General features: G+C 46.1%; 1 protein-coding gene across 2 annotated transcripts in view; it reads right to left on the reverse strand.

Annotated features, from left to right (window-relative positions):
- grid2 (glutamate receptor, ionotropic, delta 2) overlaps positions 1 to 14,181 on the reverse strand; it is a 1,370,357-nt gene that overhangs the window by 364,559 nt on the left and 991,617 nt on the right. For both annotated transcript variants that reach the window (XM_072495324.1, XM_072495323.1), the window contains 2 exons: positions 9,451 to 9,612; positions 8,022 to 8,141 (listed from right to left, as the gene is read on the reverse strand). In XM_072495324.1, the coding sequence (XP_072351425.1) occupies positions 8,022 to 8,141; positions 9,451 to 9,612 (282 nt within the window). The remainder of the gene's footprint in view (positions 1 to 8,021; positions 8,142 to 9,450; positions 9,613 to 14,181) is intronic.

The raw sequence follows: 14,181 nt of genomic DNA on the forward strand, positions 1-14,181 counted from the left end.
CCGGGAGCTTGCCGTCTCGTCGCGAGCTGGTAGCGAGCGTAGATTTGGTTAACTGGGCGAACGTAGAGACTTCTGAGTGCTGCGAACGCCGTCTGGAAATCGTTGGTGTCTTCAATGAGGGTGAAAATCTCCGTGCTCACCCTCGAGTGCAGGACCTGCAGTTTTTGTTCGTCTGAGACTCGGCCAGTGGTCGTTCTGAGGTAGGCCTCGAAGCAAGTCTGCCAGTGTTTGAAGGCTGCTGCCGCGTTCACTGCGTGGGGGCTGATCCTCAGGCATTCTGGAATGATCCTGAGCTCCATAGTCCTTTTTAGGCACGCTTAATAAATTGTAGCGCACAAACACTCCATGAGACGAATAGAGTGAAGTCGATGAGGCTTTATTAAGCGTGTTCCCCAGCAGCTCGATAGTAAACTGGCCTGCGGGGGAAGACTCCGGCTTCTTATACTCCACCTTCAGCGCGGAGCTTGAGGTCAACGGCCAACCAGGACCCGGGATCTGTCAGCCAATGACATTAGGGCTTCCAGTCCCACATGACCCCCAATATATACTACCACACGGAGTCTGCACGTGTCTGCGTGGCTTTCCTCCGGGTGCTCTGGCTTCCTCCCACAAGTCCCAAAAGACGTGCTGTTAGGTAATTTGGACATTCTGAATTTTCCCTCCGTGTACCCGAACAGGCGCCGGAGTGTGGCGACTAGGGGATTTTCACAGTAACTTCATTGAAATGAAAGTCGCTTATTGTCACAAGTAGGCTTCAAATTAAATTACTGTAAAAGCCCCTAGTCGCCACATTCCGGCGCCTGTTCAGGGAGGCTGGTACAGGAATTGAACCGTGATGCTAACCTGCCTTGGTCTGCTATAAAAGCCAGCTCTTTAGATCTGTGCTAAACCAGCTCCTCATTGCAGTGTTGATGTAAGCCTACGTGTGACAATAAAGATTATTCTTATTATAATAAAAGGTCTCGGCACTTAGTTCAAGGGAAATTAGGGAGGGGCGATAAATGCTGACTGAGCCAGCGTCGCCCGCATCCCGTGAATGCTTTTTAAAATTCCATACCACTACGGTTCGAAGAAAAGCAGGTGATTTCTCCCTGGTGGCCGGGTTAATATCTATCCCTCAACTAACATTATTAAAACAGATTAGCTGCTGCTTGCGTGGATGGTGCACAAATTGACTTCCTCATTTCCTTCCATACAAAAAAATGACGACACTTAAAGAAAAATAGCCTTGGCTGTGAAGTGCTTCGGGATGTCATGAAAGGAACACAAGTATTTCCTTTGACTCCGTCAAAAAGATCTCCGTCATTGCTGTTCCTCGACTACTGGTCAGAAAATAGGCAGCCGAGCTATAATTTAAAATAGAAATGATCAACTTTCAAAGGGGAAACCTTGTCCTTGATCGATCGGCCTCTCCACTGGGTTTGTTCCGGTTGTTAGATACTTGTGGCGAGCAGAGCCACTGGATACAATGAGAGGCAAAGGGACCACGGAGTCAAATAGAGATTTTTCATCACGTAACTTTAAAATTGAGAGCAAGCTGGCATTCCCATCAGGGCCTCAACCACCTTGAGGTAAGTTTAAAAAATGCTAATTCTTATTGATTTCGTGCAGGGCTGTCTCTTCCAGTACCAACGTTTCAAAAAAAAAAATCATCTTTAAGCATTCCCCGAAACCATTGTCTAATCAATTCCCAGCCTCTCATGTGTTGCGAATGAATTTACTTGTCCACGCACTGTAAACCGCCAAGAGATAAAAATGCATTGGATCTTCTCTGGTTGCCGCATCGGCGTGACCATGGCAACCAGCACTGACTCTGGGCTTTCCTCTGACTTTACCCTTTCTTCAGTGAAATAAAATCTCATATTCAGAACCGGCTCTCAAAGAACAAGAACTTGGATTTACATAGTGCCTTCAACATGGTAAAATGTCTCAAGACGATTCGGCGGACTGTTGGAAAATACAAATTTGACACGGAGCCACATGAGGAGACGCTTGATCGAAGAATCAAGGCCGAAGGGGTGTCTTAAAACAGAAGTGGGAGAGGGCCAGAGAGGTTTCGGGTCAGAATTCCAGAGTTTAGGGCCCAGGCAACTGGAGGCACTTCCGCCAAGTAGTGGAGTGACAAAGCCTGAAGCAAGAAGGCCAGAAATGGAGGAGTGCAGAGATCTCAGGCGGCTGTAGAGCTAGAGGAGGTTACAAGGCTACTGTGATAGAGAGGGGTGAGGTTACGGAGGGAATTGAAAAACAAGGATGTGGGGTGTTCACATGGGCAGCAGAGCTTTGGGATTGACCTCTGGCTTATGCAGGGTAGAAGGTGGGAGGCAGGACTTGACTCATGGAGGTAACAAAGGCATAGCTGAAGAAGGAAGGAGTGATGCAGAAGAAAGGAAGCGAGGTCAGCGAAAATGTTTAAAACTTAAGGCAACTGAATATGCATGGGCCTTCAATAAGTACCATGGTTGGCATAATCTCAGAGCACACTTTCAAAGAATCTCATAGTGTCCGAGGTGGGATGGATGTTGTTTAGTTCCAGCTGTTAGGCCAGCTCCTTTATAGGTGCATGTTGTCACAACGGGGTTGAGTATTGCAGCATTAGTCAGCTGCTCGACAGTGCCACTGCACCCAGCATGAAGACATTTTGTCTCAGGACACCTGTCCCCCCAACCCTCCTCACATAATGAGTAAGGGGATTGAATCACCCAGAGAAAAATGGCAGGTTATCAAAGTGTCAGTCATGACAGAGTTGGTAGCAGTCCTATCTCGGAGTCCGAATATTGTGGGTTCAAGTCCCAGGCTGCCACTCTCCCCAGTGCAATGCTGTGGAAGTGCTGCACTGTCGGAGGTGCCGTCTCAGAGATGAGGCCTTAAAATCAGGGCCGTGTCTGCCCTCTCAGGTGGATGTAAAGGATCTCAAGGCACTAATTCAACAAAGGGCTGGAGTGTTATCCTGTCCAATAGCAACAGATTAGCAGGTTATTATCTCATTGTGTTTGTGGGAGCTTGCTGTGGTCAAATTGACTTCTGACGTACCTACTTTACAGCAATGACCACAATTCACAAATATTTCATTAACTGTGAAGTGCTTTCAGATGTACTGAAGTCATGAAAGGAGATGTTTAAATACAATTTGGTTCGGTTCATTTGTATCTCAGGATGAGAGATGTTAAAGTCAAGAGACTGGAACCCATTTTTCATATCAGTGCAAACATTTCCTGCTCAAGCATCATCAACCAGATGACACTAAGTGTGCAACAGGGGCGATGCACAAGAATTTTGAAATATATCTGCAATCACAAAATATCTGCACTCATGCTTACAGCTCAACTTCTAGTAATCGCTGGAATGTCTGTTTACTCTGCAAGCACAGTGAGCATGGATCAGTTACCAGACTCACACAATCAAGCACAGAATAATTGAACACTGCACTCCCCAATTCTAGGAGGCAAGGAGAAGAAAGCCACCTTTTGCACATTAAAGTCAATTCATTGGAGAGTCTCCGCGGAAAATGTAGTGACTTCTTTGTTGAGTTTGTGACTCCATCATGCACTTTAAGAAGGTTTTCTAACATAAAGCTAGGTGTTGATTTATTTATTTGTTTATTGGCGAGGTTCTGTAGCGTTGACAGTGTTATCGGGGTGGAAGAATCCTGCTGTAAGCATCAAGTGCACAGGGGACGGCTTCAGCCAAACATTTTTTGCTGACTTAATGGACTCTGGAGTCGATCATGAACAGAAACTGCACTTGATCCAGGGATTGCGTGGCCTCCAAATTTCAAGCCTTGCCCTTGGTGTTCAATGTTTCCAGTTTCTGCTTTTGCGGTTCCTATTTTTTTGGCTTGATCTTCAGTTCATTCGATGCTCAGGCACCTCGCAATGATACTTTGCTGCAGCTCCCTGTTATTAACACTGAAGAGATTGATAATACAGTAATCGGGACATCACTGTGTTTAGCCATTAAAGCCACAATACCTGAGGGCTTGTAATGAGCGTTAATGCTCTCCACAAATTACTATATTCATCTCCCTTTTGTGTTGACAGGGCATTGCGCTTAAAATACATTTATGACTGATTGTGGTCTCAAAAAACACACTTACAATTTAAACTATGGCTCAAAGCAACAACACATGTGCTCCACTCTATAAATGCAACTGGAGGTACAGAAATCTATGCACCTCAGATGTCTGGAGGAGGCGGTGCTGGGCTGGAATTTGCTGGAAAGATAATGGCATGGGCACAACATTATTAATCAGAAAATCGCCCAGCACTTTCAAAAGATTCAGAGATGGGGTGTGAGCTGCGAATCTCTGGGACTTGCTTGTCGATTTACATTTGCCTCATGCACACAGAGTCTCGCCCTCAGTCTCTTCGTTATTTTTTAAAGAACTTGCTGAATTTGCCCCGAACTCCCCATGAAACTCACTGCGGAAAGATACATTATGAGCTCAGATTTCCAGCAAGCCCAAAGATCCTATTGCACTCTACAAAGAAGACCTGTTGAATTCTTCGCAGAATCCTGGCCAATATTTCCCCTTCAACCATCAATGTTAAAAGATATTGGGCAGAATTTTGCATTCTCTGCACACTGTGCCTGCTGAGGTGGGAAAATGGGCGAGCAGCTCCAGGGGGAAGTGCCAGGGTGCCAGGGGGCAATGCTGCAGATGGTGCCAGTGGACAGTGCCATGGTGCCAGGAGTAATGCCAGGGATAGTGCCAGGGGGCATTGCCAGGGAGCAATGCTGAGGACAGTGCAAGGATGCCAGGGGCAGTGTCAGGGAACAGTGCCAATGTACTGCCCGGGTATGTCGTACTTTGTCGATGTAACATCACACCAGCAGGGGGGAAATTCCGAATGTCAACTTCTTGAAATTAGTTTGCCGACCTCTCCGAGCAGGAACCTCGTTACATCACCGGAGAGAGGCGGGGAAAATCAGAAAGCGAGACCCTGCTGGCACGATTCTTTGAGGAGACTGTGAGGGGGAGGGTGGGGGGCACATCTGCTTCTCTTAGCCCACAAGAAGTGCTGGAAGAGGCACGTATCTCATAGATCTGGCAGCTCCCCCTTCCTTCCACTGTTGGGTTTCCCGAATACCACGCAGCAACTTTGATATTTAAAACAGGCTCCCCCTGCACAAGGGGTGACTGATTTAAACATGTGAATGAACCGCCCCATCCTGCCAGAGTGGGGAATTCTGATGCCACAATATTCAGCATGGTGAGAAATGCAGTGGCTGTGTGTGTGTGTTTGTGTGTCGGATGGGGTGATCCCCTGGTTTTAACTCTAACTGCCCATTCTGAATGCTCTCCTGCCTATTATGGGAGGCATAGTAGCACAGTGGTTAACACTGTTGCTTCACAGTGCCAGGGACCCCGGCACGATTCCCGGCTTGGGTCACTGTCTCTGCGGAGTCTGCACATTCTCCCCGTGTCTGCCCGGGTTTCCTCCTACAAGTCCCGAAAGACGTGCTTGTTAGGTGAATTGGACATTCTGAATTCTCCCTCTATGTACCTGAACAGGCGCCGGAATGTGGCGACTAGGGGCTATTCACAGTAACTTCATTGCTGTGTTAATGTAAGCCTAATTGTGACATTAATAAAGGTTATTATTAATGAGGCATTACTTTAAAGAGTGATCAGTTCTTCCCAGCGAGCTAGTAGGAACAGCGCTGGTGCATTTCAAATGCAACTTCGATAGATTTCTTTCTGAAAATATGAATTTAGGATATGTGGTAGGTCCAGCATGTCTGATAGGAACAAGCTCGAATTTGAATCTACGTTTCATAAAGTTCTGCATCACTGGGGGGATTTACCTTGTCTGAATTCATTGTGGACTAATTGAGTGATTGCTATGATTAATCGACAACTCCATTATCATTATATCCTGAGATTACCAGGATGGTCTTGGTCTTCATTCATCAATTCCCATGTCAGGTGCAGGTAAGATTCACACTCACTCATTTGTGCCTAATATTTCTAAAGGGCTCTCTGGGCACAAGATTGGAAGAGTCTCCAGAGAAACATTGGTTAGTCTATTCCAGAAAGCTAGTTGGTGCAGGATAGAACTGGAGTCAATATTTACTCGGTCTATACAGAGTGAAACAATACTAGAGTGCACCTCCTAACTCAAACTTGCCACAGTTTTAGTTAAGTATTTTTTTATATGTGCTCAAGTGATATTGATGAATGGACAGCAGGTAAAATCATGGTTGTCGATCGAGAGAAGCCCTGGAAAAACTCTCCTTATTTCCACTCAAAAGCCAAAGAAAACATTCACACAAATAGCTTGACTTCATCCACTCTTGTGCAACCATTGACTCTGAAGCTTTAGCACGGGAAATGTAATTTGTTTCAGACTTTTGTGCGCTCTACCACAGTATTCTGCTGACTGCCACCTTTCTCCATATAGGTCAGAGACGCCGAAGATTTGAATTAGTTCTGGGAAGAAATCTATCATTTTGGCTGTGTTGTCACAACCTGCACCAACACACACTGAACTGGAAGGTTCGAAATGAAGCCAGTGGTAATGGGTCATAAGGTTAATAAGAGCAGAATGGGTTGTACCAGGCAGGACCACACTTTCATTTAGTAACACTTAAAGATAGCTGAAAAGTAGAGTAAAGTTGTTGTTTGAAGGAGCAGAATATAACAGTCTGGAGAACATTTTTAAATTGGGTTTTCTTTTAAAAAAGATGACTCGCATTTAAACAGCACCTTTAATGACCTCAGGTTGCCCCAATGTGATTGAAAGCCATTGAAGTGCTTGCAAAGTCCAGTTGCCACTGTAATGTCAGAAACGTATCCGCAGCCAGCCCTGTGCACAGCAAACGCTGACAAATAGCTGAGCGGTCAGAGCATACGAAGCGAGATCTTTCAGCTGATTATGCAGTTGGGTTCTTCTGATCCCATCGGCATGGGGTGGATTTGGTGCGAAATCCCATTGACCAGAAGCTGCCACCGCCGGGCAGTGGCGGGTCACCTCTCGCTGCTGAGAAACACACTGTGAGGAGGCCCGAGAATCGCGCCCATGGTGTTTTACTGACGTCCTTTCTGATTCTGACAGCCGGGCAAGCTGATGGGATTGAATGCCCCTTTTTATATTTCATACTGCAGTGCAGAAAGTTAATTCATTTGGTAAGAGGCACCGCAGTTACCAATTAATTAGCACAGCGGTTCCTATTTTCCACACCCACTCATCAAACTGCTGGTAATGTGGTTTCAAATTGACATTCAACCTCAGGGAGGCGATAAAGATGCTAAATGTGTAGTGGAAGTGGAAATGCTGACACCCCTGTTGCAACCTTCAAAGGCTATGGCAGTATTAGGAGTATTTTACTGTGTCTGTCTTCTTCCAAACCTGGGGAAGCTTAATGCTGAGACTGCAGGCCTGACATGGCAACATTTTCATCACACTTGTGCTCACACGCTGGGATTTTACACCTCCTCCCCATTGCGGCGATTGAGGTGACAGGAAGGTCAGCAGGAGGGGCCAGGAAAATCTGGCCTTTCCTCCATTCAAAAATTCTCATTGCGGTGCTGGGTTCCTTCCATGACCTCGCCCGTCCCTATTATTACTCTCTCCTTCAGCCCTACAGTCCTCCGAGATCCCTCAGTTCCTCCGATTCTGGGTTTTTGCAGGTTCCTGATTTTAATTGTGCTACCGTACCTTCAGCTGTCTGGCCGTGTGATCTGAAATTCCCTTCCTAAAACTTTCTATTTCTCTATCTCTCTTTCCTTCCTCGTAAAAACCTTCCTCATTGACCAAATGTTTGGCCACCTCTTTTAATATCTCGCCATGTGGCTCGCTGTCAAAGGTTGTTTGATAATGTTCTTGTGGAGAGCACTCGGGAATTTTACTACATTGAAGTAAAGATGTTGCATGTCGAGGTTATTATCATTACCAATAACTTTCAGAGTTCGGACAAAGTTATAAATGAAAGAAAACTCACACAAACATGGATTTTTGACATTAAGGTCAAAATGAAACAATTTTCAATTGTCTAATATTTACTAACAGCAGGTCACTTACTTTCCGGATCCCTCTCCCCAAGTCCTCTCCGTAGTTCGTACCCAGGATTTCAAATTGCACATTTGGGTTTCCGCCATTTTCTTTGAACTGTAGGAACCCAGTCATCCCATTTACTCCACCCTGCGAATAATGTGAGTTTTAAACAAGTCAAAATTTACATTGGCAGACGATATATCATTTCAACAAATCCATGTTGATAAAATCTACACATATCAAATCGAAGGCGAAACACATGTATGCCCACCTGAACCCAACCTACACCTTTTAACGTTATCACAGAACTGAAAGAAAACATTAAATCTTGCTCTCACGCGCTGGCAAGATAGACGCCGTGCACATAAGGTGCCGGCTGCCTTCAATAAAACGTTTCGACATCGGTTTTCAGTCAAAACAGGCGTAATGTTTACTTCATTTATAATTTAGTCTGTAACCTGATTTGGGATTCTACTTTATAGCATCATACAGCCCAGAAGCAGCCCATTTAACCCATCTTGCTTGTGATGGAATATTGACTGAGCTATCCAAGTATTTCCAGTCCCTCTAAATGTCCCGTAACCCAAACAATATCCTCCCTTCCCCAACTTTCAAAAGAAAGTTACAATTGACTCTGCTTCTACCATCCGTTATAATAATAGTAATCTGTATTGTCACAAATAGGCTTACATTAACACTGCAATGTGAAAATCCCCGAGTCGCCACATTCCGGCGCCTGTTCAGGCACACAGAGGGAGAATTCAGAATGTCCAATTCACCCAACAGCACGTCTTTTGGGACACATAGATACATACATAGAACATACAGTGCAGAAGGAAGCCATTCGGCCCATCGAGTCTGCACCGACCCACTTAAGCCCTCATTTCCACCCTATCCCCATAACCCAATAACTCCTCCTAACCTTTTTGGACACAGGGCAATTTAACATGGCCAATCCACCTAACCTGCACATCTTTGGACTGTGGGAAGAAACCGGAGCACCCGGAGGAAACCCATGCAGACACGGGGAGAACATGCAGACTCCGCACAGACAGTGACCCAAGTCGGGAATCGAACCTGGGATCCTGGTGCTGTGAAGCCAGTGCTAGCCACGTGTGTTACCGTGCCGCCCTGCGTGTGCTACCTGTGGGAGGAAACCAGAGCACTAGAAGGAAACCCACGCAGACACGGGGAGACTCAGGTGGTGTATTCCAGATCGTAATAATTTGATGCATAAAAATGTCTTTCCTCATCTCGTCTCTGGCCCATTTGTCGATGACCTTAAATCTGTGTCCTCTGGTTGCAGACTCTTCCACCAGTGGAAACAATTTATGTGACAACATATAAATGGGATGTTATTACTGGGTACTTTTATGTCAGTACTTCATTTATCTTTGGCACTGGGCATCATAAAAGTACAAATAGATGACTCGTTTGGTGCAGCATCTGATAATACCTTCCTGATGGTGTCTAACATCGAGTGTCCACCTTGCCAAGGCTTTGAGCTCTTCCTGATGCACGTCAAGCTGGCCATACTGTGCCATTTCCGATCCTCCAGCTTCTTGTGAAAGGCATTTGCCAGGAGCACCACAGTGTCATAGATGTAGAGATTGGTGATCTGTGCATGTTCCAAGCCTCAGAGTTAACGTTTTGTGAATCAAGGCAAAAATAGCGACTAAAAAAAGACACGTCCAAATAATAATCTCAGCCATTCATTGTGCATCAGAGCAGGAGCATTCTAAGGTAATGTTTGCAGTAAAGTGTGCCAAGTCAATAATACTGTGAGCTACAATTTGTGTATTAATAGGAGATTGAATTAAATTGGAAAGCAGCAGGCACTAACGGAGGGAGCAAAGAATCCAGAAAATTGCAGAAACTCAAGACTCTGGGCGTGATCCACCTGAAGAATTTCAGAGTCTGGTTTCGGGCATGTTTGGTGGGGTGTTTGTCAACGGCAACAGTGCCGAGATTGAATCCACTGTTCAACGACGTTGAGCCATTTATTGAGGGCTTCGTGGAGTTTCTCCCCGTCGAGGCCACACTCAGGGAGATTTCCTGCACATGGGAGCTGAGCTTGGCAGCAGGATCGGCTCCTCACAGATCATGGTGCCATTTTGAACGGTTGCCCCGATCCCCCCTTTCAGGACCGCCCCCCCCCCCCCCCCCCCCGCTTTCAGGATCCCCGTCACCCCACCTTTCATGGACATGGCACCCCCCTATGCCCTGAGCCTCGTCAGTACCAGCCGGGCATCCTGGTTGTGCCCCTGGTACCCTGGCTGCGTCAACCAGGCACCCTGACAATGCCAGGCTGGTGCAGCCAGGGTTCCTGGGTGGCACTGCCAGGGTGCCAGGCTGGCAATGCTAAGGTGCCTGGGTGCCAGGGTGTCACCCTGCCCTATCACCGACCACCCGGGGTCTCTAATGACCTGTGAGACCCTCCCCCTGAGCCTGGAAATAGCAAAAGCATGAATGGGGACGGAAGACCAGAGGCATCACAATAAGATAAACGGGAGGGTTTAAACTAGTATGGCAGGGGGGTGGGCATGGGAGCAATAGGTCAGAAGGTGAGAGCATTGAGGGAGAACTAGGGAATAGGGACAGTGTGGCTCTGAGGCAGAGCAGACGGGGAGAAGTTGCTGAACACAGCGGGTCTGGTGGCCTGAAGTGCATATGTTTTAATGCAAGGAGCATTACGGGTAAGGCAGATGAACTTAGAGCTTGGATTAGTACTTGGAACTATGATGTTGTTGCCATTACAGAGACCTGGTTGAGGAAATGGCAGGATTGGCAGCTAAACGTTCCAAGATTTAGATGTTTCAGGCGGGATAGAGGGGGATGTAAAAGGGGAGGCGGAGTTGCGCTACTTGTTCGGGAGAATATCACAGCTGTACTGCGAGAGGACACCTCAGAGGGCAGTGAGGCTATATGGGTAGAGATCAGGAATAAGAAGGGTGCAGTCACAATGTTGGGGGTATACTACAGGCCTCCCAACAGCCAGCGGGAGATAGAGGAGCAGATAGGTAGACAGATTTTGGAAAAGAGTAAAAACAACAGGGTTGTGGTGATGGGAGACTTCAACTTCCCCAATATTGACTGGGACTCACTTAGTGCCAGGGGCTTAGACGGGGCGGAGTTTGTAAGGAGCATCCAGGAGGGCTTCTTAAAACAATATGTAGACAGTCCAACTAGGGAAGGGGCGGTACTGGACCTGGTATTGGGGAATGAGCCCGGCCAGGTGGTAGATGTTTCAGTAGGGGAGCATTTCGGTAACAGTGACCACAATTCAGTAAGTTTTAAAGTACTGGTGGACAAGGATAAGAGTGGTCCGAGGATGAATGTGCTAAATTGGGGGAAGGCTAATTATAACAATATTAGGCGGGAACTGAAGAACATAGATTGGGGGCGGATGTTTGAGGGCAAATCAACATCTGACATGTGGGAGGCTTTCAAGTGGCAGTTGAAAGGAATACAGGACCAGCATGTTCCTGTGAGGAAGAAAGATAAATACGGCAATTTTCGGGAACCTTGGATGACGAGTGATATTGTAGGCCTCGTCAAAAAGAAAAAGGAGGCATTTGTCAGGGCTAAAAGGCTGGGAACAGACGAAGCCTGCGTGGAATATAAAGAAAGTAGGAAGGAACTTAAGCAAGGAGTCAGGAGGGCTAGAAGGGGTCACGAACTGTCATTGGCAAATAGGGTTAAGGAAAATCCCAAGGCTTTTTACACGTACATAAAAAGCAAGAGGGTAGCCAGGGAAAGGGTTGGCCCACTGAAGGATAGGCAAGAGAATCTATGTGTGGAGCCAGAGGAAATGGGCGAGGTACGAAATGAATACTTTGCATCAGTATTCACCAAAGAGACGGAATTGGTAGATGTTGAGCCTGGAGAAGTGGGTGTAGATAGCCTGGGTCACATTGTGATCCAAAAAGACGAGGTGTTGGGTGTCTTAAAAAATATTAAGGTAGATAAGTCCCCAGGGCCTGATGGGATCTACCCCAGAATACTGAAGGAGGTTGGAGAGGAAATTGCTGAGGCCTTGACAGAAATCCTTGGATCCTCGCTGTCTTCAGGGGATGTCCCGGAGGACTGGAGAATAGCCAATGTTGTTCCTCTGTTTAAGAAGGGTAGCAAGGATAATCCAGGGAACTACAGGCCGGTGAGCCTTACTTCAGTGGTAGGGAAATTACTGGAGAGAATTCTTCGAGACAGGATCTACTCCCATTTGGAAGCAAATGGACGTATTAGTGAGAGGCAGCACGGTTTTCTGAAGGGGAGGTCGTGTCTCACTAACTTGATAGAGTTTTTCGAGGAGGTCACTAAGATGATTGATGCAGGTAGGGCAGTAGATGTTGTCTATATGGTCTTCAGTAAGGCCTTTGACAAGGTCCCTCATGGTAGACTAGTACAAAAAGTGAAGTCACACGGGATCAGGGGTGAGCTGGCAAGGTGGATACAGAACTGGCTAGGCCATAGAAGGCAGAGAGTAGCAATGGAGGGATGCTTTTCTAATTGGAGGGCTGTGACCAGTGGTGTTCCACAGGGATCAGTGCTGGGACCTTTGCTCTTTGTAGTATATATAAATGATTTGGAGGAAAATGTAACTGGTCTGATTAGTAAGTTTGCAGACGACACAAAGGTTGGTGGAATTGCGGATAGCGATGAGGACTGTCGGAGGATACAGCAGGATTTAGATTGTCTGGAGACTTGGGCGGAGAGATGGCAGATGGAGTTTAATCCGGACAAATGTGAGGTAATGCATTTTGGAAGGTCTAATGCAGGTAGGGAATATACAATGAATGGTAGAACCCTCAAGAGTATTGAAAGTCAAAGAGATCTAGGAGTACAGGTCCACAGGTCATTGAAAGGGGCAACACAGGTGGAGAAGGTAGTCAAGAAGGCATACGGCATGCTTGCCTTCATTGGCCGGGGCATTGAGTATAAGAATTGGCAAGTCATGTTGCAGCTGTATAGAACCTTAGTTAGGCCACACTTGGAGTATAGTGTTCAATTCTGGTCGCCACACTACCAGAAGGATGTGGAGGCTTTAGAGAGGGTGCAGAAGAGATTTACCAGAATGTTGCCTGGTATGGAGGGCATTAGCTATGAGGAGCGATTGAATAAACTCAGTTTGTTCTCACTGGAACGAAGGAGGTTGAGGGGAGACCTGATAGAGGTATACAAAATTATGAGGGGCAGAGACAGAGTGGATAGTCAGAGGCTTTTCCCCAGGGTAGAGGGGTCAATTACTAGGGGGCATAGGTTTAAGGTGAGAAGGGCAAGGTTTAGAGTAGATGTACGAGGCAAGTTTTTTACGCAGAGGGTAGTGGGTGCCTGGAACTCGCTACCGGAGGAGGTAGTGGAAGCAGGGACGATAGGGACATTTAAGGGGCATCTTGACAAATATATGAATAGGATGGGAATAGAAGGATACGGACCCAGGAAGTGTAGAAGATTGTAGTTTAGTCGGGCAGTATGGTCGGCACGGGCTTGGAGGGCCGAAGGGCCTGTTCCTGTGCTGTACATTTCTTTGTTCTTTGTTTGTTCTAGATTGGGTATTTTTCTTGCCTGCAGCCAGAGAATTTATCACTTGTTTATTGCGAGATCTGCACAATTTACACAGCGTGGATATTTTTAAAATCTCAATGCGTCTTAGAATTTGTTTGCTCATTGTTGATGAAAATTGAGAATGCGTTTGGAAAACTATTGCATTTCAAAATTCAAATTCAAACTCATTGCTCGGAGTTGAGTACAGCCAAAATACCAATACATCCTGATGTGAAGAAACAGCAGGGATTGTTCACTCCACTATAACAATCTAACCTTTCCTCCATGTTACACTGCCAGGGGGATGTCTTACCTAGTGAGTGCTGTCAGTTTGAATTTTCACAGGAGACTCGATAGCTATTACCCTTCTTCTGGGCTCAAGATTAATTGGAATTACTGCTGCTGACAAAGTATCGAGATCAGTGGAATCTAATTAACTCTCCCACTGCTTAATATTCCTTAAAAGAGTGTAATCTTTTCCATGATGGAGATAATTGATATCACAGACTAATTAGAATCACATTATTTATTTCAGTTTTTAAAGCTCTATAGTAAATAACGTGATTCTAATTAAATTCAATATCCATGACCTCTTAATAGCACTTGGGTTAATTTTCTAGACAATCTGCAGCAGTTGTATATT

The sequence above is a fragment of the Scyliorhinus torazame genome, chromosome 3 (genome assembly GCF_047496885.1).
Source record: "Scyliorhinus torazame isolate Kashiwa2021f chromosome 3, sScyTor2.1, whole genome shotgun sequence".
NCBI lineage: Eukaryota > Metazoa > Chordata > Chondrichthyes > Carcharhiniformes > Scyliorhinidae > Scyliorhinus > Scyliorhinus torazame.